The sequence below is a fragment of the Falco punctatus genome (genome assembly GCF_963210335.1).
Source record: "Falco punctatus genome assembly, chromosome: 13".
Classification (NCBI taxonomy): domain Eukaryota; kingdom Metazoa; phylum Chordata; class Aves; order Falconiformes; family Falconidae; genus Falco; species Falco punctatus.
Window position 1 is genome coordinate 27,179,307 of NC_137593.1, and position 22,594 is coordinate 27,201,900.

At 42.4% G+C, this 22,594-nt stretch overlaps 1 protein-coding gene across 4 annotated transcripts in view; it reads right to left on the minus strand.

Annotated features, from left to right (window-relative positions):
* The window catches only part of PPP2R3A (protein phosphatase 2 regulatory subunit B''alpha), a 65,484-nt gene that overhangs the window by 27,944 nt on the left and 14,946 nt on the right, over nucleotides 1-22,594 (minus strand). For all 4 annotated transcript variants that reach the window (XM_080409731.1, XM_080409734.1, XM_080409732.1 and 1 more), the window contains 4 exons: nucleotides 7,979-8,239; nucleotides 5,593-5,696; nucleotides 2,855-2,957; nucleotides 801-875 (listed from right to left, as the gene is read on the minus strand). In XM_080409731.1, the coding sequence (XP_080265857.1) occupies nucleotides 801-875; nucleotides 2,855-2,957; nucleotides 5,593-5,696; nucleotides 7,979-8,239 (543 nt within the window). The remainder of the gene's footprint in view (nucleotides 1-800; nucleotides 876-2,854; nucleotides 2,958-5,592; nucleotides 5,697-7,978; nucleotides 8,240-22,594) is intronic.

Genomic DNA, 22,594 nt, shown 5'->3' on the forward strand with positions numbered 1-22,594 from the left:
CGCGTGGTGCAGCCAGCCCCCATGCAGACCCTGGCAAGCCAAGAGGAGAAACTAAGCTCTGGAGCCCTGCTGGGATACAGCTCCCATCAGGTCTGTCATTACCTGAATTTGTTACCACTGCAGAGATACAGTATCCTAACACTTACACCTTTTATCCAGATTCATGCCCCACACCAGACAAGCTAAAGCTTAAAAAAACAGTACAAAATTAGTCAGGTAAAGCACCAGTCTAACTCCTGATGGCACAGTTGGAACAAAGCTACAGAACAAAAACCCAACGACAAATTGTAGTCACAGAGGCTCAGAGACTTAGAAAGACATGACAGGCTTTCTGGCAAGAGCGAGAGGCAGGAGAGCTGGACGTCAGACTCCCATATGCAATGGATGCTTTGTACCACGGAACAATCACAGATTCTCCATGCTTAAGTGACAGAAATCTTCAATCATACAGCCTTCCATGCTTCCTCAGGCCAGCAGAATTAGGGGTAACTCAGCAGCCCTCAAGGACGAAAGATGAACCTCTCGTTCTCCTTCACCAGGATTAAAGGCCAAAAAAGTTGGTTTTTATAGATTTGCTTAAGACCAGAAAGAATCATTATTAACCTATTGAATAACCTCTTGTACACACAGGCAAATTCATTTTTCCTTTGGAAGTAGTTATTGAAATAACTAATTTCCAGTAGTATTAAAAAAATCCTGTTTTTTGAAGTAACTGAAGGATTTGGTGGTGGGAACAGTGACAAATGACAAAGGGAGGGTTGGTACAGCAGTATTACAGGAGATCAAAGGAGCCAGCCTACCGTCGTAATATACCGGGAATGGAACTCCGGAGCATCCTTCAAGAAAGTCAGGCCAGGATGCGTTTCCACCACATCCTGCAAGATAAGACCAAATAAAATGAAATATATTTTCTTCTCCTTTTAATGTTTAGAAGTTACTGGGTTTACAAACCAATACTTTTGCTTACTTTTGAAACTGTATTTGCAGCATTAACAATAAAACTGAAATGACATCTTTTAATCTATAAAGTGAACCTTCTAGAATTAGAAGCAGAATACATTTTCTGGGCGATACGCACCTGTTGGCCATTTTGATTTACTTAAGGACAGAAAAACAAAGGAAGAGAGTTAGTGAGTAGATGAGAACTTATTTTCATTGAATGAAACAAAAAAATTAGTTGACCATGCAACTGTCTCCTCTCCAAGACTTCTTTTTTTTTTCTCCATTAATTGAAGATATTAACATTTATTAGAGCTAGGTGTCAGAAATAAACATTCCTTGGAAGGTTGAGAAAGTTACTTTTTATGTCCTCCACAACAATGAAAGCTCTTGTGAGCCTCAGAATGCATACAGATATGATCAGTGCTTTTCCAAAATTTACTTGAACTACCTGTAGAGATGCCTCTTTCTCAAGATCAGCTTTTTGTAAGCCAAACACTGGCTCATGATGCCAAATCTGCCAAGAAATGCACGACCAAAAAAGAAAAAACAAAACAAAAAACCAAACACACACAAACCATGGAGAAACTGCCTCAGATCCTGAATGAATCAGTTCAGATCCCGCATGAAGTGATGCCTGTGTAATTGCTGCATGTCTGATTCCTCTACCCTTTAAAAAAGTGTTCAAAGTGTTGCTTTGTCTATGCCATGACATGTCAAAAGGGATACAGCAGACACAGCACCCTCAGGGGTGCACTACGACCAAATTCTGGCCCACCTAACTTGATGCCTAGTATGACGGTGTAATATGGTGTAATACTGCTGGTCTCTGGTTAATTGACAAGATTGTGCATGCCTTTGGTTGCACCAGTAGCTAAAAAGCAGAGCTGCAATCAATGAGGAACGGCAATGTGCCCAGTGGAGAAAAGATGAAAAGGAACATGAGAAAATGTACCCATTGCAGTCTGTTTTGAGGCACCAAAACGTCCAGTGCAGACAAAACCATCCCCCCAAAGCAGCATCTCCACCGAGGTTTTGCATAGAGGACAGTGTGAGAAATGTAGGGATATATGGAAAAGCTCAGAAAAAGTATCAACAGATGATCAGAAGAGCAGATGGACCTGATTTATACAGAAACTACAAAGAAACCCTAAACCTATCCAGAGCCTGTCTAAATGGCCACAAACAATGAAAGAAAGATACTTTGCTTTGTTAAAAAATATCGTATGTGACTAAAAAGAAAAGAAAGAAAAGAAATCAGCACAGATTTAGCCTGAATATTAGGAAAAAAATAAATCAGCAGTGAGACTTGTGCATGAGCAGTTTTAGAGGCATATACAGAATAACTACAACTGCAAAAGTTTGGCAAAGGTTTCCATGTGCTATTGTATCTGATAGTCTTGCTAGACAAATGTAATTATAATTTTCTTGTCAAGCAACTTTTACAACTTTTCCAATAAGCTTTATGTTGTGCTTGAATATCAACAGTGCCATGCATTTTCCCCAATGACCACCTAGAGAAACAGGGCAAATAAATATGAATATATAAAAAATAATATATATTATATACACACGTATAATAATATATATTGGTATATATTATACAGTATATATTATATAAAAATATATAGATAAATATAAATAAATATGAATCCTAGCAAGAGACAAGAGACTAAATAAAGCTGTGACAATCCTCTGTGACTTTAGTAAGGTATGTAGATGATTGGCACTTACGCAAAATAGTCCACTTAAAATGGTTATTTCTATTTCACACCAAATAAACCCCACCCAGGCGCTGTTCAAACCAAAGGTTTGCATGTCCTTGGTAAAGATTTAAAGCCATGACAATAAAGAAGTCACAAAATAAGAACAGTTCTCTCTGCCCATCCATTCACCGCTGGGCCGCTGCGGGTACCTGAAGCAGCGGGATGAAGTCCTCCTGTTCTAGGTAGTCACAGCCAGGCTTCGCTAAAAGGTACGTGAATCTGGATGCATCATCATGGCAGTTACGTAGGATTCTACGAGAGAGGTGAAGAGTTACTCCAACCACTTTGTACTTCAGGACAATCACCAACTACAGACGGATTATGAAGTGCCTTATCACCTGTTACACAACACATTACACTGAATTACGCAAAACGGACCTCAGACTACCAGCACCCGTTTTCTTCAACGGCAGCCAAACTTTATCTTTCAACAGCACCAAGATACTTCCACACAGTGGAGTACTTCCATGCTAACATTGCTGTGCTAAGCAAGGTTTCTTACTGAAGACTGTTCTTACTTGGATTCCACAGCATCTTACCAAGAAGTAACCTGACTTTTCAAGATGCTGCATACTCACTGGTCTCATTTGAAATCAACAGGATCAACCTAACAGGATGCCATAACAGACATGCTCTCCAATTTAATTCTTTACTTTATTTCAGTATTTGAGTATATTGCCAACTACAATCACTGAATTTTCAACCAGAACAACCACTCCACAGAGGGGGAAGAAGAGCATCCCTTGTTAATTATGGCACAGCTGGCTGCTGTACACTGAAGTCATGGAGAAGAGCCTAATGAAGGAATTAGAAGGACTGAGTATTTACAGAAGATGTAAACTCATTCCTTCGGCTGACTGTTTGCATCTATGACACCAGTTCTTGTCTCTGCTTTCTTCTAATAACAAAATGCTACGCTGGTCAAAGGGATCACAACTTAATTCACTCCAAACAGAAATACTCCTGAAAACAAAAACTCCATGACATTTACCAAATCACTACTGAATACCTATAACAGAAAAGAACATTTGGGTATATCAAACATTAAGTTGTTCATATAGTATAAGGGAAATAAAAAACTACTCAGAAAATTACCCTGTATGCTTTATAACTGCAAAAATACAAATGCACTGTAATTATTTACTATGACTGATTATTCACCACCCTCCTCTCCTGAAAGCGTATGAACTTATATTGAAGCATAGTACTTAAATGCCTGTAGAGATCACACTGTACCTACCTTGCTACTAGTTTTGCTCTCATCACTCTTTACCAAAAGCGGACTTCACAAAAAAAAAAAAAGGTTTTTTTCAAATATGTCTTTCAAGTAAAAAAAAAGAAAAGAAAAAAGATTTAGTGGCTGACAAGCAATTCTGTTTACTGCACATTCCTATCATGCTGTCAATTAACAGATATACACTAAATCAGCTGCAGGAAAGAGGTGCTAACGCTTTAGCTTTAAAAACCAAATTATCAGGCACATAAAGATAAATCCCAAAGCCATGTATTAGCAACAAAACTAAAAGATCTGATCTTCAGAAGTATTCTACACCCAGAAATTCCTAATAACTTCAAATGAGATCAGTAAGCATGTAGCATTTTGAAAAGTCAGGTCACCTACTAAGATGCTTGAAAAGAGGCTTCAGCAGTTAAAGATACCTGTTTTAAAGTTACAGATATGTTCAGATAGCTGTAGTCTAACTTTACCAGAACACTACATTTCTTTCTATCTTTCATGCTTCCAGAAAAAAACCTGTAACTGTCAAGAGGGTAAGAAGAAGAGAAAGAAAAAAAAAATATTTCTAAAGAGCAGGTAAAGTGGGAAAAGCATACAAAACATGGCTTGGAAATGATGTGGTTAAAAGAAAACAGAAAAAAGGGGCATGACCACAGTCTGCAAATATCTAAAGGATATGAAGGTCAGAGGAGTGAAAATATGTGGCATTATACATGAGGGATTAATTAGGTGTAATTGGAGGAATGTAAGGAAGGAAAAAAATTGTCTGTGTCAAGAAAAACTTACTGATCACAGTCATCCTTAACATTTTTGCAATTTTGCCAGGGTAACTAGAAGCTGTTTTGACAATATTATCACGGGAAATACTCTGGGAACTCAGGGTTAAAGGCTACTTCAAGAATCTGAAGGGCAACCATTAAGTCAAAAATTAGAACCCTCTCTGGATATGAGATGGAGACACTGTTCAGGTGTTTCACAAAGTAGACTAAAGCCTGAATCACCCTAGAGGGAAAAAGATTAGGCAAGAGAGCAAGCCTGTTCCATCTCACACCTTTGACTCCAAGCACAATATATTCAGAGCTCTCAATTTCAAAAAGAAGCCTGGAGAACGGTATGTGGAAGTGACTGTCAAACCCCACAGATTTATTATACAGCGTGCCTGAGGAAGATAACTATTAAAGCTCCCAGAGCATCCACTTTTATGATGCTTCTTTATTTTACATTCCTCCTTCCTGTCCCATAACATTACCACACACGCCCCCTCCCCATTCCCAAAAGGCACTCGCTTAGTGCACTAGTGCAGCAGCAATACGACCTCAGATAAATATATACAAAATCCACTAACCTCTATCAGCTATCTCAGAATATTTCTAGGGGAGTATGGTAATTTATTTTATATGCCAACTGGGCTAAAACATCCCATCATCTATACAATTGCTTCAAAGTTTGCAGATGCAGCACAGAAACAAGTGCTCAGGGAGTCTGGGGGAAGAAAACTTGAGCTGATGGAGATTTTAAAGCCATTTATTTTCTTCTAAAGGAAAAACAATGATTTGAAAAGTCTGGTGGAAGAAAAGAGGGGGAGAAGAGACTTATTTGGCAGGCTGCTCTCTTCTTCCAGAAAGAGAATTTTGCATTTGCTATACTCACTTTCTCCACAAAGATACAAATGAGTGTACAGATACACATCCTGTCCTTTCTCCTCCTGATGCATTGAACATAGGTGCTTTCCAGTAGAGTGGGCAGCCACATATCTGTAATGACACACCAGAACAAAGAGGAATACAAAAGCAGTCACAAGATGAGCCTGCTCGTTTACACACCGAATTCACCATCGAGACTTTTACATAAGGGAAATAAAGCAGTAACGGCACACAGGTTACCCAAAAAGTTATTTACTGCATGCCAAGGTTCAGAATCCACCAATAACTTTCCACTTTGTCATACGCCTTTTTAAGTAGCTGAGAAATACGTCCTGTAGGCTCTGAAAAGGATCAGAGACTATCCAGCTCTTCAGCTCTGTCTTTTGAGCTGTTTCACAAGATTCCCTGAGAAGTGAAGCAGAGAGAGACAGGCACCTCCCTCCAAAGAGCACTCACACCAGCCACCTCGCTGAGCTTACCCCAGAAAAAGATGAGCCATTCTCTGTTTGGGCTGACGACTTCTCATTGACTGCAAGGGAACTTCAATTCTAATTACAAAAAATTAACAACTAAATGCCTGAAGGTGAAATAATTCCCATCCTGTAGTTTGCAGTGCAGTGCCTTCCACCCACAACAGCCCAATTTCCCAACACTGGATCTCAGCAGGAAACCCCCCAAAAATGAAAGCAAACTGAAAGAGGCTGATTCCAGCAAAAGGACTCCCTGAAAAAATATTTCTGACCCAGCCTTTGCAGAGGCTGCTAGCTTGCAGAACGGTACTCGATGAAAGCTCAAGTATTTTGTACTCTCTAACGCCTCAGAGAAGCAGGCTTGAAAATGGCTTCAAGCATTCAGCTGCTGACACCTTCTAGAAACCTCTTTAGCACAAATACCTTTCCAGCCACCTTCATGACCCCAGTCTAGATATCAGAACATCTGCAAAACACCGGCCTTGGAAGGAGCGCAGCTGATTCAGGCCAGGCACAGGTTAGAAGGATACCACACCAAATGGGAAGAGGAGTATTTTGAAGGAATAGTTGAGGCATCATTTCTGCTTTCCCCACAAAGCCTCTTCCACCTCTTCTATTAAGCAAGACCACGCTGCAAGTCTATTCTCGACTTTTTGTTCTGGGCACGCATGCTTCTTTGGGAACCCCAACCAGTACACAAACTGCTGTGTTTAGCCATCCCTGGGTCAGGCAGCTGTACTTCTGCAGGTGGTTAGCTACTCTGAGGAAAGAATGACATTTACTTTCTGCTGTTTTCTTTGTGCAGCTGGTTCTCCCACATTTTTTTCAGAGCCCCAAAACTGGTACCATTATCAAGAATCCCAATGGAACAGAAGCAATCCTTACAATAGCTAAATGGCACAGAGCACATCCATGTAGAGACAGATGCAGGGACCAGACAGAGATCTCTTCTACATCACCCTCCTGCTTTTCCCAGTTTGAATGCGACAGATCGCACACAGTAGCCCATCTTGTCATAAAATCAGTTTCAAGCCTTCTTTTGGTCAAGCAAGGAAGTTTTCCCGTTTACGTTTTCAGAGATGGTTTACAAATAATGCCACTCAATTCCTCTAAAGACAAACAAACAAAACCCCAACCTAGCCTTTCAGAAAAACCTTCCTGCCTAGAAAACAAATGCTTCTTTTGGACGGAACACCGCTTCTCAACCTACAGTGCCAGAGATGCATTCAAGGCAAACTGAACATACGAGATACATCCCAGGGCCGCCAGTTTTAGACCAGCATTACTAAAAACCACGGTTGAAGGAGAGGAAAATAGAACCATCCATCTGCATCGTGCTCCCACACAAGTGCTGTGTTTTGTTCCCTGAAGCCAGGAACTCATTAGCAGATTGTAACAACCCCGAGTCTGCCGACACCTGCATTACGGATATTGAACCTACACATCTCAGTGGCTGAGGGCTGACTAAGCATTTCCCTCTTCTATGTCCAAGGAGGCGTAGGTTGGAAACTGCTTTCTCAAGCAACACTGTAACGGCATACATACATCACATCCAGATTATTGGGACAGCTAACCACAAAGAAGGTAGCTGGCACTACCTGAAGCCAGAGAGGCAGACTAAGTTTCCGCTATCTTCTGAGCATAACAATGGAGGAACAGAAAAACAAAAAAGCAATCTGTATTTGGCAAGAAATCTGAAAGAAGAATTTTGCAAATCAAAAGCAAGAAAGAGCACACATATCAAGTGTGACAAACTGAAAACTGAGGTGTTTTGTTTACTATTTCCTTTATCTAAACAAAAGCATTCAGAGCAAAAGTATATTGATTCTTTTTTCACTAAAAATGAGAAGAGCTGTGAGATACTATGGTAGTTTTAGTTTCAGTCATTCTCTCAAAAAAATGAAAAACCTAGAGAATAGTTACCTTAGCAATCTTCCCCATTTCACAGACATTTGCTTTCTCATCTTCAAACTCTGTAAAGGCTTCTTCAATCCTGGCAATGATTTCTTCGTGATTAGTGCAGACATTCGGAAGTCCTTTAGGGAAGTAGAAACGTGGAATGTTTATCGACAAAGGGGCACTGCTGGTGGCTTTATTCACAGGCAGAAGAGTGCAAGGGCTAACTGGGGAGTTCAAAGGAGCTGTGGATGAAGTTCCAGGTTTCTTCTCTTGTTTACTTTGAACCTGAAAATACAATGAATAACAAATACTTTTTAACAGCATGGCACACCAAGAAAGAGAAAATGGTTTGTGCTCCCAATGATTAGGAAAAAATTAAAACCCAACAACAACGAAATTACAGCACAACGGATAAAAACGCACATCTTAAGTAACCAGTTAAAAAATTCCTGCAATATCCAACACTGCAAATTTAGGACACGTCACATCTACTTTTGTGTAGTTTCTGTGCATTGTGTACGTAACTGTGGATTACGATACACTGTTGAACACAGTTTGCAGTTCAGCAATACCATAGAACAAGGACAACGCTATTTCTTCTCACGCTGCTCACTGTGTTGTCATTCTGCCCCATAAACACCAAGGCATCAAAATCTGCTTCTTAGTATTTCCCCTTAGAACTAGGACACCCACCCACACGAATGCCTTGCCTCACGTATAAGCAAACTTAGATTCATAACATCGACATTTCCCATCCCTCGGGAACATAATTACTTTTGCCAAAGTATTGCTTCACAGATAAATTAAGAAAAGGTTTGAAAGATTGTCTTCTAAATTTCAGGAAGCCTTTTATTCTATGTCCAACTTAAATAGTCAAGACATAATTTTGTTCAAGTTACTAAGTACTGGCAAATCAATCCTTAGATTAGGAATTAGGAGCAGCCAGCACAGTTTGTCGTTAGGCATCCACATGATACAGCACACAGAGCTCATGGAAAATGCGAAAGGTCCGTTTGCAACTCCAGCTGAAAGGCTCCTTTGGCAGGTGAAGCACCCAAAGGTTTCACTGAATCATCACCTACTTCATTTGCTGAAAAACAATGAGAAAACTGGGAACTGACACGAGGCCTTTTGCAAGCCTGTTTGAAGGTGGTCTTTTCTCCCACACCTGCCACCTCTTTTATTCATTAGCACTAACACCCTATCACTCCCCTCCTGTCTGTAATAAACATACGATTGATACGGTGATCCCCCCTAGATCACCCTTCTAATGGATCTCTGCAATCTAGTTCTAGCTATACATCAGTACTTATCATGAAAGGCAGCATTTGTATTTATGTACATAATGAGATCCTAAAATAGGTAATTTTTCAGACATGGGAGGGAATATTTTTTAAACTCTGCAAAATAGTTACAGGATAAGCAGAATTCAGATGCTGGAATGCTGAGGGATGATGAATTCCCTACTCCCCCGTGAACACACACTTTCTTGGGAAAAGGCAATAGGCTTGCTTATTGCACAATGGTTCAAATGCAAGAGTTATTATTAATATAACAACATATGTGATAAGAGGCTAATAAGGCAATAGTCAAGTAAATACAGCTGCAACTTTCAGTTTGTTTATTCTAACTATTTCAAAACAAAATGGCTTTAGGATAAAGTAGCCAAGTCTGAGTACACTAAATACAGAAGAATGTATATGATGAACTGACTAAACTTTTTGCCTTACTATTTTCCAGAAACTTGGCGCTTTTTTCTTAACACATACTGAACACCCCAACTTACCGTGGGTTTGCTTTCAGGAAGACTAAGCAGTGAGAATTGTAAAAGCTTCCTTAAGCCCTGTTTTTACTTGCAGTTTAGAATACTTTATAACCCATTCTTCAGAGACCTGTGAAACGAGAGATGAAAGGATTTTCCCCCTCTTCACTCCGCTGCTTCACTGGTCTTTCTTTAGATGGGGAGGACCTCTTCCTTCTCGCAGATGCTGTCCCATTTCGGGAGCAGGAATACATGCACTTGCACGCCTATGCCCGCCAAAGCACACTTTTGTACTGTCACTGCTCTCGTACAGAACATATTAAGTCCTGCTCCCCTGTGTCTCGCAACACAGGAAAAGCTGAAGATCACTTTCAGCCTTCAGGATTCCTGAGTCTATCAATACCAGTACTCAGAGTCTGCATGGTCCTCAATATAGCTCTCAGCCTTTGGAGAACAAGCCTGACCACCACCACCTGTTCTTCCTCCCATCTTCCCGGACTTTCCCTGCTCTCTCACATACTGCATGTACTACTGTGTGCTTGATCCTCAGTGATGCTGGACCTCAAAGTGGGCCAGGTCTGTGTCTCAAAGTGTTACTGGGGCTGAAGAGGGCTGTGGGACAGGGTAAGCACCAGCCCCCCCCATTAGTGTGCCCCACAGCGTGACAACGCAGGTAGGTGACCTGAAATGGTGGCAGGGGTTAAGCGGGGAGGAAGCTGGTCACTCGCTCTGGGCACGGCAGCTCACTGGGTTAACAGAAGGCAACGCTTCTCCTGGCTTCCTTTTGCTCTTCACTCAGTAGAACAACAAAAGCAAAACCCAGACAGGCTGAGCGTGTCTGGGGAGGAAACACATGGCCCAGAGCAGCCACTGCTGCATGTCAGAGGTAGAAGATGACCCTATTCCCTTGCCATGGCTGTCTCCTTCAAGTAAGGGAGGCTAAGCAAGAGGGACGAACAGAGCTCCCTAACACAGGCTTTCTCAAGAACCCTCCACCTGACTGTGAAATAGTGGGTTAACAAAGTGGACCTTAGTGTGTAAGTCAAGCTAGTGATTTGACTTGGAGAACACCACCCCCCCAGGACCCAGCTCTGCTCAGTAGTTCTCACTTTCTAGATTCCAGCCAAGGGGAAATCCCTGCCGGTCTCTCACAACACCATATTCATACAAACAATGCAAAGCTGGAACAGGCGATGAGGTGCCAACTGCAGGCACTTGACTTCTATAATAGGACTTAACATCAGTTTGTCTTGAAGACCCACTTCTCAGAAACAGGTTTATGGCTCATTAATCTCTTCAATGCACACATGCACTCCTAACTGTCAGGACTGTGAGGAACTAGAAGAAATTACTCAAATTTTAACAAAAAAGATCCACAAACCAAAAGGAAGCAAACCAATAGATTGCTCTTTCAAAGGACACTGACTCTTCACTTTAATAATATATCCCCTTCCCTTACAGTACAAGGGAATGATAAAATTGGCTTGTTCTTTTTTTTCTTGGAAGTCAAAGAGGTATCCCCAAAGTAGACCACCACAACAGCACCGTGCCATTTTCCTCCTTTTCCGCATACCACATCATCCCGATACAACACAAGGCTTCAGCAGATGATCCTGTAACACAACTCATCCACTTTGCCCTGGCCTCCACCTTCTGAAAAGCAGAGCAACTCATTTTCCTCCAGGTACTGCCAAAGCCAGCAGTGCTTGGTACCAGCTCACATAAGCCACAAGTCAGGACCCAAGAATCTACATTAATTTCCTGATTCATGACCACACCACAAGCCAGAAGGTTAGACATCTATAGGAGGAACAGAGGGAATGCTGCTAAGCTTCAAAGTAGGGAGCCAGTTCAGAAATAGGTTTGCAGCTGACCTTCCCAGCAAGACTCAGTCACAAACTCCTGGTCAGTCCAAGTCAAACAAGGTGGAAGCACTGCTCATGGATGGCTTCTTTTCAGAGGATTCTACTTTAGGAATAGAAATAAAATTTTTGAACTTTGTGTTCTTCCTTCTCATGCAAGAACTGAGCTGTCTACAACAACACAAGAAAAAACAACAAGCAGCAACAAGCTCTGGAGGATCCTGTTCCCTAGAGCAACCTTGCAAGTTATTACTCTGAGATGGGTATAACCGTCTGTCAGCTACCATGGAGAGAGTAGGGAGTTAGTGACAACTAACTGTGAAAAAAAGAAGAAAGTGATATGAGGGAAGTGCTTGGAAAAAAGTTTCTTATTGCAAAAAGTTAACCTTAAATGCTGTTTGCTTAGCAGAACACATTTCTCCAACAGAGCTGTGCATTTTCAGATAGGACAACTAAGAAAGCAAACTACAAATACTGTAATAAATCTTACAGCTTTGTTACCAGTAGCTAATAGGTTTTTGGTTTTGCTAAAGAGGAAGGTGAGATTACACCCCATTTTTTAATACTGCTCTATAGCATAATTTACCTTAACTAAAATCTGTCTATCCGCTGTATCGCCTTTTGCCAGTCATACAATTTATTTATGGACAGCTAGAATAGTGACATCTGCATTATAAATAAACCAGACAGAACCACAGCCTCATTGTGCTACACAAACAAAGCACAGAGACTAAATCTCTGCCATCCAAGCCCTGCCTCTCAGGGACTTGCCAGTCCCAGCAGAAAACTCCATGGAAGGAAGCAATATCATATCAAGTGCTCAAATACTTTTGACTCCTTCCCCCTGGCCCCAATTTCCAACAGAATCCTAAGTAATAAATTTACCAGTTTCTTGCTTTTTTTCCAAATGTGATTCTGTAATCCTCTTTTCTAGGGTGCAGTGACTCAGCCTGGTGGCTCACAGTCCACAGTGCTGACTTAATGTCTCCTTCCAGTTTTTACAGTTCCTGTCTTACTGAAGTCTGATGGTAACTGGACACAAGCCATCCTCAAAGATCATCAGTTCTCCAGAGCTGGTTTCTATCTGTCTCACAGGACTTTCTCTTACTTTCCTTCTCTGGAGCCCTTTCCCACCGTTGTATCTTTCTGCTGCCTCTGTCCTACCCACCGTAAGGACACCAGGAACAGCAAGGGTTCATCTGCTCACACCTCCCAACAGCACGAGGCGGAGATGTGGTGAGAAAACGCATTTCTGGATAGGCTCTTTTCTACTGTAAATCATAAACTCACCAGCAGAAACAAAGTCCAGTTGCAGCAAAACAAAAATGAAAACAAACTCTACCTAGGCAACACTGAATCACCAAAGAATTTAGGTGGGAAGGGACGCAAGGCTAAGTCCAACACTAGATCAAGTTCCTCAGGGCCTTATCCAGTTGAGTTCTGAAAACACAGGCAACGCTCATCTGTCCTGATTTGCAAATGACACTTACTTAAGAGGGAAGGCTGGAAGGATGAGAGAGAGAACCTCGGCTGGTGAGTAGTTCAACTACTTCCACAAGAGAAGGTGTGGAGTCCTCCACCTGTGTACAGCAACCCCAAGCACCGGTTCGGGCTGGGACCCCCCCGGCTGAGCAAGAGACCTGCTGAGAAGCATCTGGGGGGATGGCGTGCACCAGGCTGAGAACGAGCCTCAGCACCGGCTAATCACCAGTGAGGCAAACCACGTACCGGGCTGCATTAGGAGCAGGGCCAGGAGGGCAGGGGACATTATTATCTTATATAATCGTGTGGCTGCATCCGGATTGCTGTGACCAGTTTGGGGCCTTCCCTTCAAAAAGGATGGGGGGAGATCCACAGAAGGCAAGTCAGAGAGCCAAAGTCAAGATCGCGTGGCCGGAGAGACTGAGGGGCTGGGCGTGTTTGCCCAGGCAAAGAGGAAGCTGAGGGATGGGCTCACCACAGCCTACAGCTGTTGGAAGCGCAGTCACAGACGCCATGGAGCCAAACTGCAGTGGTACGCAGTATAAGAGGGGCAACAGCCATGAACTGCAGCTGGGGAGCGTTAGGCTGGAGGATGGATTTAACCGAGAGTAGTACAGCCCGCAAGAGGTCATCAGAAAGGGGGTGGGTGGGTTTCAAGACCTGGAAAAAGCCAGTGCTGATGTGACCTAGTCTTAGGAATAGTCTTCCTGCAAGTAAGATGTTGAGTCGGAGACCTCCTTACCTCCCTTCCTACTAACGCTGCTATGGGAGGCTCTCTGATCCTCCTGTGAATAGTCCTGCAGAAGACGAGCATGAGAACCAAAATTCACAGCTCTTAAAAGAGATACGGGTTTTACAAAAAGCTTTCTCCTGCCTTGCCTTCCTGGCCAAAATCTACATGTTCCACAAACTGCGTATCACTCACCTCTCTTGCCCCCTATCACCACCTTATTAGCTTTCCACCTGCCAGCACTCTTCCCTGTACTTAGCCCAATTACCTCTAGTCTCAGGCCACCCCACGGTACCACACCCAAGCCCCAAGTTACAGCCTCACAAGGCACAAAAATCAGCATCTCACTGCTGCCAATTGGGAGAACTCTCATCTCTGTCCTCCATGCCCAAGATGTACATTGTCACCGTGTACTAAGTGCCAGCTCCAGAGCTTGCCAGACCCCTCTGTGAACTGATTTAACCCACTTGGAAAGGCAGAAAATGGACTTAGCTTTGTTGCTGGATGATATTCTACCATGTTATGAGTTAAACCAGCTCACAGAAAGGCCCACGGGGCCCAGTGTAAGATCGGGGTGACACACGGTGAGGAGGTAGCAAGAGGGCACAAGTACTGGACGAAAGAGAAGAGGAACTAAGACCTTCTTTACTCAGCTGCAACTGCCCACTGCGTTAGTTTGCTCGCCTCGGACCTGCAGCCCCGGAGCAGTTACTCTCGCCGTGTTTAGCGGTGAATGTCACTGCTCCTAGTCAGGACCAGGCAGAAGGCTCATATACCAAAGGCTTGTCAATTTTCCAGCTGGTCTCCTAAGAGATCTTATCTCTCCCTGCAAGCCATACCCTGATTACGTCCTTAGGTGATCAGACTAACTCTGGAGAGTGAAATCAGCTGTGCTGCAAGGTTCTTGTTAGTCTCTTTTAAATTGCTGGTGGTCCTCACCCAAGCCATTACTACACATCATTACTTCATGCAGTCCTCCTCTAGGGAATGAAAAAATACGTTCCACAGATTAACCCCATACACGTACTTCAATCTGCCACCAGAAATCATGAAAACAAAATGCGCTACAATATACTCTGGAGAAATTTTAATAGCTGTTTCTTAGGAAACAGCTGCACCACTCAATTTCAACTTTTTAACTTCCTCACTGGGTCACTGATTATTTAAATACAGATGAAGCTCAAGATGGGCTGATTTCAGCATATTGTGACCCTCTGTACATCTGGGGTGGCTACATGTCCAGTTGGTGTCCTAGCATAAATAAGTCCAATCTTTTGCCAGTTGTCCCAGAAAGCAAGTTCAGCAGCTGGGATTTACCAAGAAATACAGCCATGGTACAATTTCCATTTCTTCAGCTACATCTCCATGACCTTAAGGGTCTTTTCCAACCTAAATGATTCTACTATCTCCTTCAGCCACAGCCCAGGGCCAGTAGGAAACAGCACAAAGGAGCACCTTGTGATGGTAAAATCACAAACACCAGAGCCAGGTAGGCTGGTCCCTGCACAGAGCCACTAAACACAGCAGGACGTGGCGGTTGTTCCCATGCAACAAGAGACATTCAGAGCAATCACAGAGTTTTTCTTAAAAAACCCACAGAAAATATTTAATAGTCTTACATTACCTCTCCCCATTATTAAATCACTGCCCTCGCCGTTAATTTCCCCCCCCCTTGTTTACAAAGACATTTTAACTCTGCAATCTAAGCCTGGAAGGTTTATTTTTAAACCTGCTGGTATCTAGCTGCAAATAACTTTCTGCAAACAGACACGCCTAGAGGGGACACAGTTTGATTCTCTGATCCAATAAAAAATACAAAGAAAAAGAACAAGAAACGCCAAGCATTCAAACCTGGGCCTGCTGGAATGACTTCAGCCTCCTCTTGAACCGAGATGGAAGAACAAAGTCACAGCCCTTGGCAAGGAAAGCTAGCTCTCCTCCTAAGTCTGGGTCCCTCCGCAGAGAACTCTCCTTGATCATCATCCTGGTCAGCTCCTAAGCAGATGTTGCCCCTTCCAGAAGGGGCACAGGGACTCTGTAGGAGACCACGTCAAGACCAGCACGTTGCTTTCCTGGTTTTGATTTTTACAGGCAAAAAATGGCAAATGGCTTCGACATAGTACGTCTTCTCCCTCTTCACAAGGACAACAACTAGAGATCTTATCTCACTCCTGAAGCCAAACCTCCCTTTTTTAACTGATATTCAAAGTATCTTTCAGTACCACCAGGATCTTCTGCCTTCTTGTAATACTTTAATTGAGAAACATGATCTACAACAGAATCTATTTCCCTGCTGGCTACATGACAGACAATCTGTCCTTGGCTTGTAATAGGCCAGGGGTAATATGGGAAAGGAAGCACCCACCACCACTACCAACAGCGCTAAAAATAGGTGCACTGCAGAAGTGGCTAAATATACCACCTTCCCCAATAGCTCTCACTGGATGTGCTTCGGTGCTGAAACCTGAGGTGCCAATTTGCATCATTCAGACTCAGCTGGAGTTAAACCACACGCTCTCGGCCAAAGCCCGTGCACGGAGGATGGCAGTGGTTTGAGGGCCCCGCTTCGGAGGTGATGAAGCAGAAGATCAGCATTAGTTCCCACTCTAGACCAAAGGCTGTAATTTTCAAGAAAACCATCAATTTTTCCTTCTTGCTTGGAAAAAGCAGATCATCTAGCATCTTTAATGCCAAGCAAGCACTTAAGGATGATCGTGGATAATAAGCTCAGGCATTCTAAAGCAGTTCATAAGAAAACGTTTCATAAAGACACCAAAATGCATCATTCTTTTTATGTGTTTTTCCCGTAACTCTCACAAGGCAAAGGCAAAGCAGTCCTCAATGGACAACAGTATACTCTTTGTCTGCATGATTTTGAGTGAGTAGACTTCAAACTCTCGCTCAGACTTTGTCTGGGCTTGTTAAAGCTTGTTAAAAGCGTCTTCTCCCTTTCCTATCAAAACAATGGTGCTGAACAAAGGCCTAAATCCAGATCTTACTCCACAAAATGAATAAACATCTAGTCCCATGGTCTGCTTTCCCCACTTTAAAAGTCCTAGCTACTTTGCCAGTTTACTTTCTAAGCTTAGTAACATGAACAACATCCGATTTCTAGTAGAGCTTGCTTTTTTCAAGATGCTGCATTTGAAATGAAAAGGTCTCACTGAGCCTCGTGAACAGAAAGGTTTATTAGACATGTGCCTCTGATATAATTTTCCTGGGTTTATGTAGATGGTCCAAAGTTAATTCAAATTCAGCATCAACGTGACTGGACTACAGATAGAGATAGAAACAGCCTATCCCAAAGGATGGTCTTCTCCTCATAGATCTGCTCTTGTGCTGTTAAATAGGCTACTTACTAAAGGAGAGAGACCCCCCAGCTGACATTCACAAAAGCAATTTTTTTAATATATTGCCCAAATTTGTTTTCTCTTCTGTTGCTTCTCAGTCACCAGGCCATGGTCCCACAGCCTGGGCTGTGGAACCCAGTTCTTTATGAAAGAAGAACGAGAACGTAGCATCGTTTGGGTCCCTTTAGGTCACTGTAGCTGTGTCTGAACTGTGCAGCCTGGGAACTGAAAAGTTCTGAAGTCCAGATGTATATTCACGGCTAGATGTCTGAAGAATCACAGCATTATTACGATGTCATCAGCCCACTTTGCCACGCGTCTTGCAAATGAATATGAATCCTAACAGAGTGGCAGGATGTGGATGGGCATGAGAAAAGGGGCCCCAACAAAAGAAAAGAGCAGGCAGGCATTTTAACTGGAATTGACACTCAGTGAAGGATACACAGATCCACATGCAACAGTTCCGAAATAGATTTTGTTTTATCTTACTCTGACAATTTTTTCTAAACATTAAGGCAATGCCTAAAGACCCCACAGGGCTCCATGGTACTGCGAGTCCCACACACCTCATACAGCAGCATGTCAGAAGGTGATTTATTTTAAATCATCTGTGGCAAGTGTACTTACTCCATCTTCAACTGAACTCTCACTCTGCTTACAGACTGCCACTCCTCTTACAGACTGCAGAAGTAATGTAGCCCAAAGAACTCCTCATACCTACAATTGCATCCAGACCAGCTACAGCAGGCTTTAGAAGATGTATGCATGAAAGAGTCATACTAATCTAGCAGCTAGTAGCTGCTATTTAAAAAAAACAAACAAACAACCAAAACCACAAACACAACCAAACACTAAAGACAGCCACATACTTTTCATTCACAAATTAACCAGTCACAAAAGATCCCGGAAGTTTGCATTTTTTTTCCACTGATAACCTAGAAAAAAAATATTATCTGAAGGCAAGGCTTGCTTGTCTGAATTCCAGTTTCTTGCACTGTAAGCTCCTAGCATGATACTTCCTATTCTCAAAACACGCAAGGTGGGTATAAATAAAAGCGTAAATATACAGTACTATGATAAATTGACATTAAGAGGATCTTGTATCAACAGTTTCAAAGTCAACTGGACAAAATCCACAGCAGAAAAATCTGGTATCAACAGCCTACAGATCAACTGAACAAACTACACTCAGATCCAGAGATCCCTCTTTGCTACAGGACCCAGTTTAAAGCACGAAGGTGAGAGATGCCAGAACATAGAAAAAAAAAAATCTCACCTGTGCCTACAGCTGGAGGCTTAGTCCTAAAAGATTTGGATGATTGAATCACCACAGGACTTAGCTGTACCCCAAAGGCCGACCGCAGCAATGCAATGCACTCTGCATAGCCAAGAAGGGCACCAGCTTCAACTGTTTTCAAAACAGATTAAACCTCTCAGGCCTGACTTTTTCCTGGTTTTAGAGTCAATGAGGCTGAAAAACTCAACGTGTGTCATTAGGCTTTGTTTCACCTACCTTTAGATGTCTACTTCAAGACAAATCAACTTCACACAAGCAGAGGCTGTATCTACCCTGATTACAAAAGGTGCCCAACATGCCACAAACACGTCCCTAAGTGTTCGGTATCCATTCTTTTAATTCTTCAATTTAATCCAAATTAGTTTTTTCTCTCTGTCATCTTTGATTCTAAGATACTTTGATTCTAAGATACTTTAATATTAACTTTCTATTTTCATTTCAATAACTATTACCAAACAGGAAAAAAAAATGCTCTCTTTTTACTATTTGGGTTTAGAAGTAATGAATATTTCATGTTTGAAAAGAGGGCAGATTGTGTGTATAGCTTAATTAACAGATATTACCAATATCTAATCAAAACTATTTGTAGTATATGTAAGAAAAAAGCTGATTTTCCAGAAGAAAATTTATATTCTAGTTTGGATGCGTTTTGAGAAAATGTGATTTTTTTTCATGACAAAGTTAAAGTCACTATGATGTTATAGAAGCCACTTTTTAAAGTTAATCACCCCACACAAGATCCTTCATAAGTGTATCATTAAATTTGCAAAGCAGCACACAGATTTATGGAGTAGCACTTAGAAGGGGCAGAATGATGAAGTTGCCAGGTCAACCTTAACTTCATATATTATGAAACAGTCTTAATTCCAGTCAGAGTCGTCCTTGGGCCACCTGATTAAGCATGCAACACAGATATTTTGATACAGAGAAGCAAGGTGTGTGGCTGCAGGACAATGTTTTAGAGCACAGCGAGTTAGGAACATTTCTGAACGTCCTGGCAATACCCACCCCATCAGTCACACAGGCGAGGCAGGACTAGATAGACGCTACCTAGAGCCAGCCCAGAGCAAACGTGTGGCAGCAGGGAATGGCTTCTGCATACTCAGCTCAGGGCTCTGCCACCTGAGATATAACGTGGTTCGACAAGGTGGCCTGAAACCATTTATCACCCCTGCAAACTGTAAACCCTCTGCTCCCAGATCCACAGTCCCTGCCCAAAATCAGTTTTGTATCACCCATTTGACCTGAGTGTGAGCAATTCCACTTACTAATCTGGCAGAAAACATACTTAACTAAAATTTATGGCTTGTATACAAGCATCACAGACAGTATAAAGAAAGATTCAGAACTATGCAATAAGAAGTAAAGGCGTGGGTGAGAGAGAAAAGGGAAACAGGACTGCTCTTTCTGGCTCACTACACCATGAGTAATCCTTTTGAGAAGAGATACCTCTTTTTCTATCAAACCCTGGTCCTGGTCTCCGTTCCCAAAATTGTTCACAAACTTTATCCAACAGCTCTTAAAATAAAAAGCATGAGGACTTGGAGCACAGTGCTGCGCTACCCAAACTCAATTCTGAAAACAGAAGAACTAAGTTTCTTACAGACTTTTCTAGGGGGTACTTTCACTAGAGTACTAAGTATTCTGCAAGCAATAACTGAATTTAAATGCTTTGTCGAATGAGCTATCCTGTACAACTGGTAGACCAAAGGCACAGAGAGGTTAAGGTCAAAAACATCCACCACTGACTTGTCCAAGGACTTTGCACATGACAACATTTTACTCAAACAGTAGCACCCTTTACCTTCCAAAAAAAATCCCTGATACGCAGCATTTCCGCAGATCACATCAGAGAATCCCAACAGCCCCATCACCAACTTCTTCACTACTCACTGGTTCTAGTTTCTCCCCATTTCCCTCACATCTGCCAGTCCACCCAGGACTCCTTATTGCCCTCCTATCTAGAGACAAAAATATAGACAAATATTTGGGTTATTTGCTAGCCTCTAACAGACAACTGTTTTCACTACACTATTTGTTTCAAAAACACGTATTAAAAAAATCAGCTTAGGACAGGCACACAGAACAGGAAATTTTAAAAAATAGTTGGAGGTTTAGAGATAAGCAATGGAAAACTGGATCTCAGAATGGGAAATGTTGGATAGTCTAAAAGTATGCAATGCTTCCTGGCCTGCCCAAAAGCAGCACGATGTGCTCGTTAAGTGCCCTGTAAAACTGATGGACTTCTCAAGTATTCATTTTCCAGCTTCTAAATATGTCTGTTTTGAAAATGAAGAGTCAAGTAATTCCATTGTTCTCTGTGGAGAATTATAAATGGGTTTATGATAAAGGGAAAGTCTGTTGCTGATATGTTAGCATGGATTTCAGCACAGACAGGCCAACTGAGCCAGCCAACAGTCTGAAGTGGGTCTCCCTTTCCCTTTTCATTGCTTCGGACGTGAAGGATATTAAAACTGTCACAGCCTTTATAAATGAAAGCTGCACTGTGTCTTCATCAGTATTAGATCTCTGAGTTTTTTGTGTGTGCGCACAACTATTTGATAACAGGTTTATGAGCCCTAAGAAAATATAACAAACCCTTTACACATTATTCAGGCACATATGTGTGATGCTGAACCAGGATCCACGTGGAGCTCCAGCCAGGTGCAGCTACCCAGGGACATGGATGTATTCCCTAAACGCTCTACCTAGAGAGGGCCTTGTGTGCGCAGCCAAGTGTGTGGCCACATCCATACTATAAATGACAGCAAGCCCCAGAGCAGGTGTAGAGCCAGGCAAATGCCTTTTGCCCACTCTGCGGAGGGCTAACTCCCTCTGAAGGTGCATCCAGGCTGCACAGTGCTTGGCCCAGGCTCCTCTGGGTCCCCAATACAGTTATTCTCTCTCGTCATCTTTGGTTCTAGATGTTGCATTAAATTGTGCGTGCCAACCATTCAAAAGCAGCCATTGTGGTTTTCGCTAAAGGGTTGTTATATTAGATCCGTAATTCCTCCCTCCAAGCAATTTCACACCACCAGGCGTCTACACAAAGCAAGGGCTGCGCTGTTGCATGGAAAAGAGCAGCTCTCGTAGTACGGGTGCATGGTGTATGCCCCCAGAAGGCTGGCTGGGAGCAAACTCACGGGCCAGGGCTGGGACTAGGGAAACAGAAGCTGGTAAGGGACCAGACTAATAAGCTATTTGACAGCATAAATGCATTACATTTTCAAGTATTATAGAAAAACTGCCACAAAGTCAGTGTCACACCTTATCAAACACTTTTTTGTTTCAAGTTCACAAGTTAGAAAATTTTGTAAATGAATACACAAGGCAAGAACAGCTATTATAAGAGATAACTTTAGAGCTTTTGGAGCTGCTAAATTCTACACTCTGAGGAAAAAACCTCCTTCCCTTGCTGGAGATACCAGACAAGGTTCTCTTGCCATTTTCTGTCAGTAAAGATGCCCAGAAAAATATCAGAAACACCTGGAGAGACCCTGGTCTAAAAAGATCTCAGCACTAGGGTCAGACACACCCCACCCACCCCCTTTCAGAATCGCACCAAATACTTGTATTTTCAGGTAAGTAGACGGTTTTGAAGACATGCACATCATGCTTCAACTGTGAAGAGATGTGAAAGTTAATTATAACCTGGGTACTTTTGAAGTGCCTGCGTGGAAGGTGCATTTTGGAAATCGAAGCCCTCTGTAATACTTTCTATGCTCTTGGAAGTTTGGCACCAAGTTGTCTCAAAAATCTGGCACTTGTCAAATGAAAAGCATCAAGGGCTGGACGGAGACCCTTGGCTTCCCTCTAAAGCAGGCTCCCATCAGGACCCTTTTTCCTGGGAAAACCTAATTCTCATTTGAGAGATACAAGCAACAGAGACTCCACAATGACTCAGTACACCAGAGACAGGGAAAAGAAAATTAAATCTTCCTAGATTCTGACCTTTGTGCCATGGAGGATCTCTCTAGGAACTAGTGACGAGGAAGACAACAAAGGCTGTTGGAATCTGCTCGGAAATAGGAAAGGGAGAGGTGGCACATCCAGTTCTCACTGAACTGGTGAGAGGCAGCCCAGTACCTGCTCCCAGAAATAAAGCAGTTAGCTGATCGAATTGCTTCTACTCCCTGTTATACAGGACCCATTCGCAC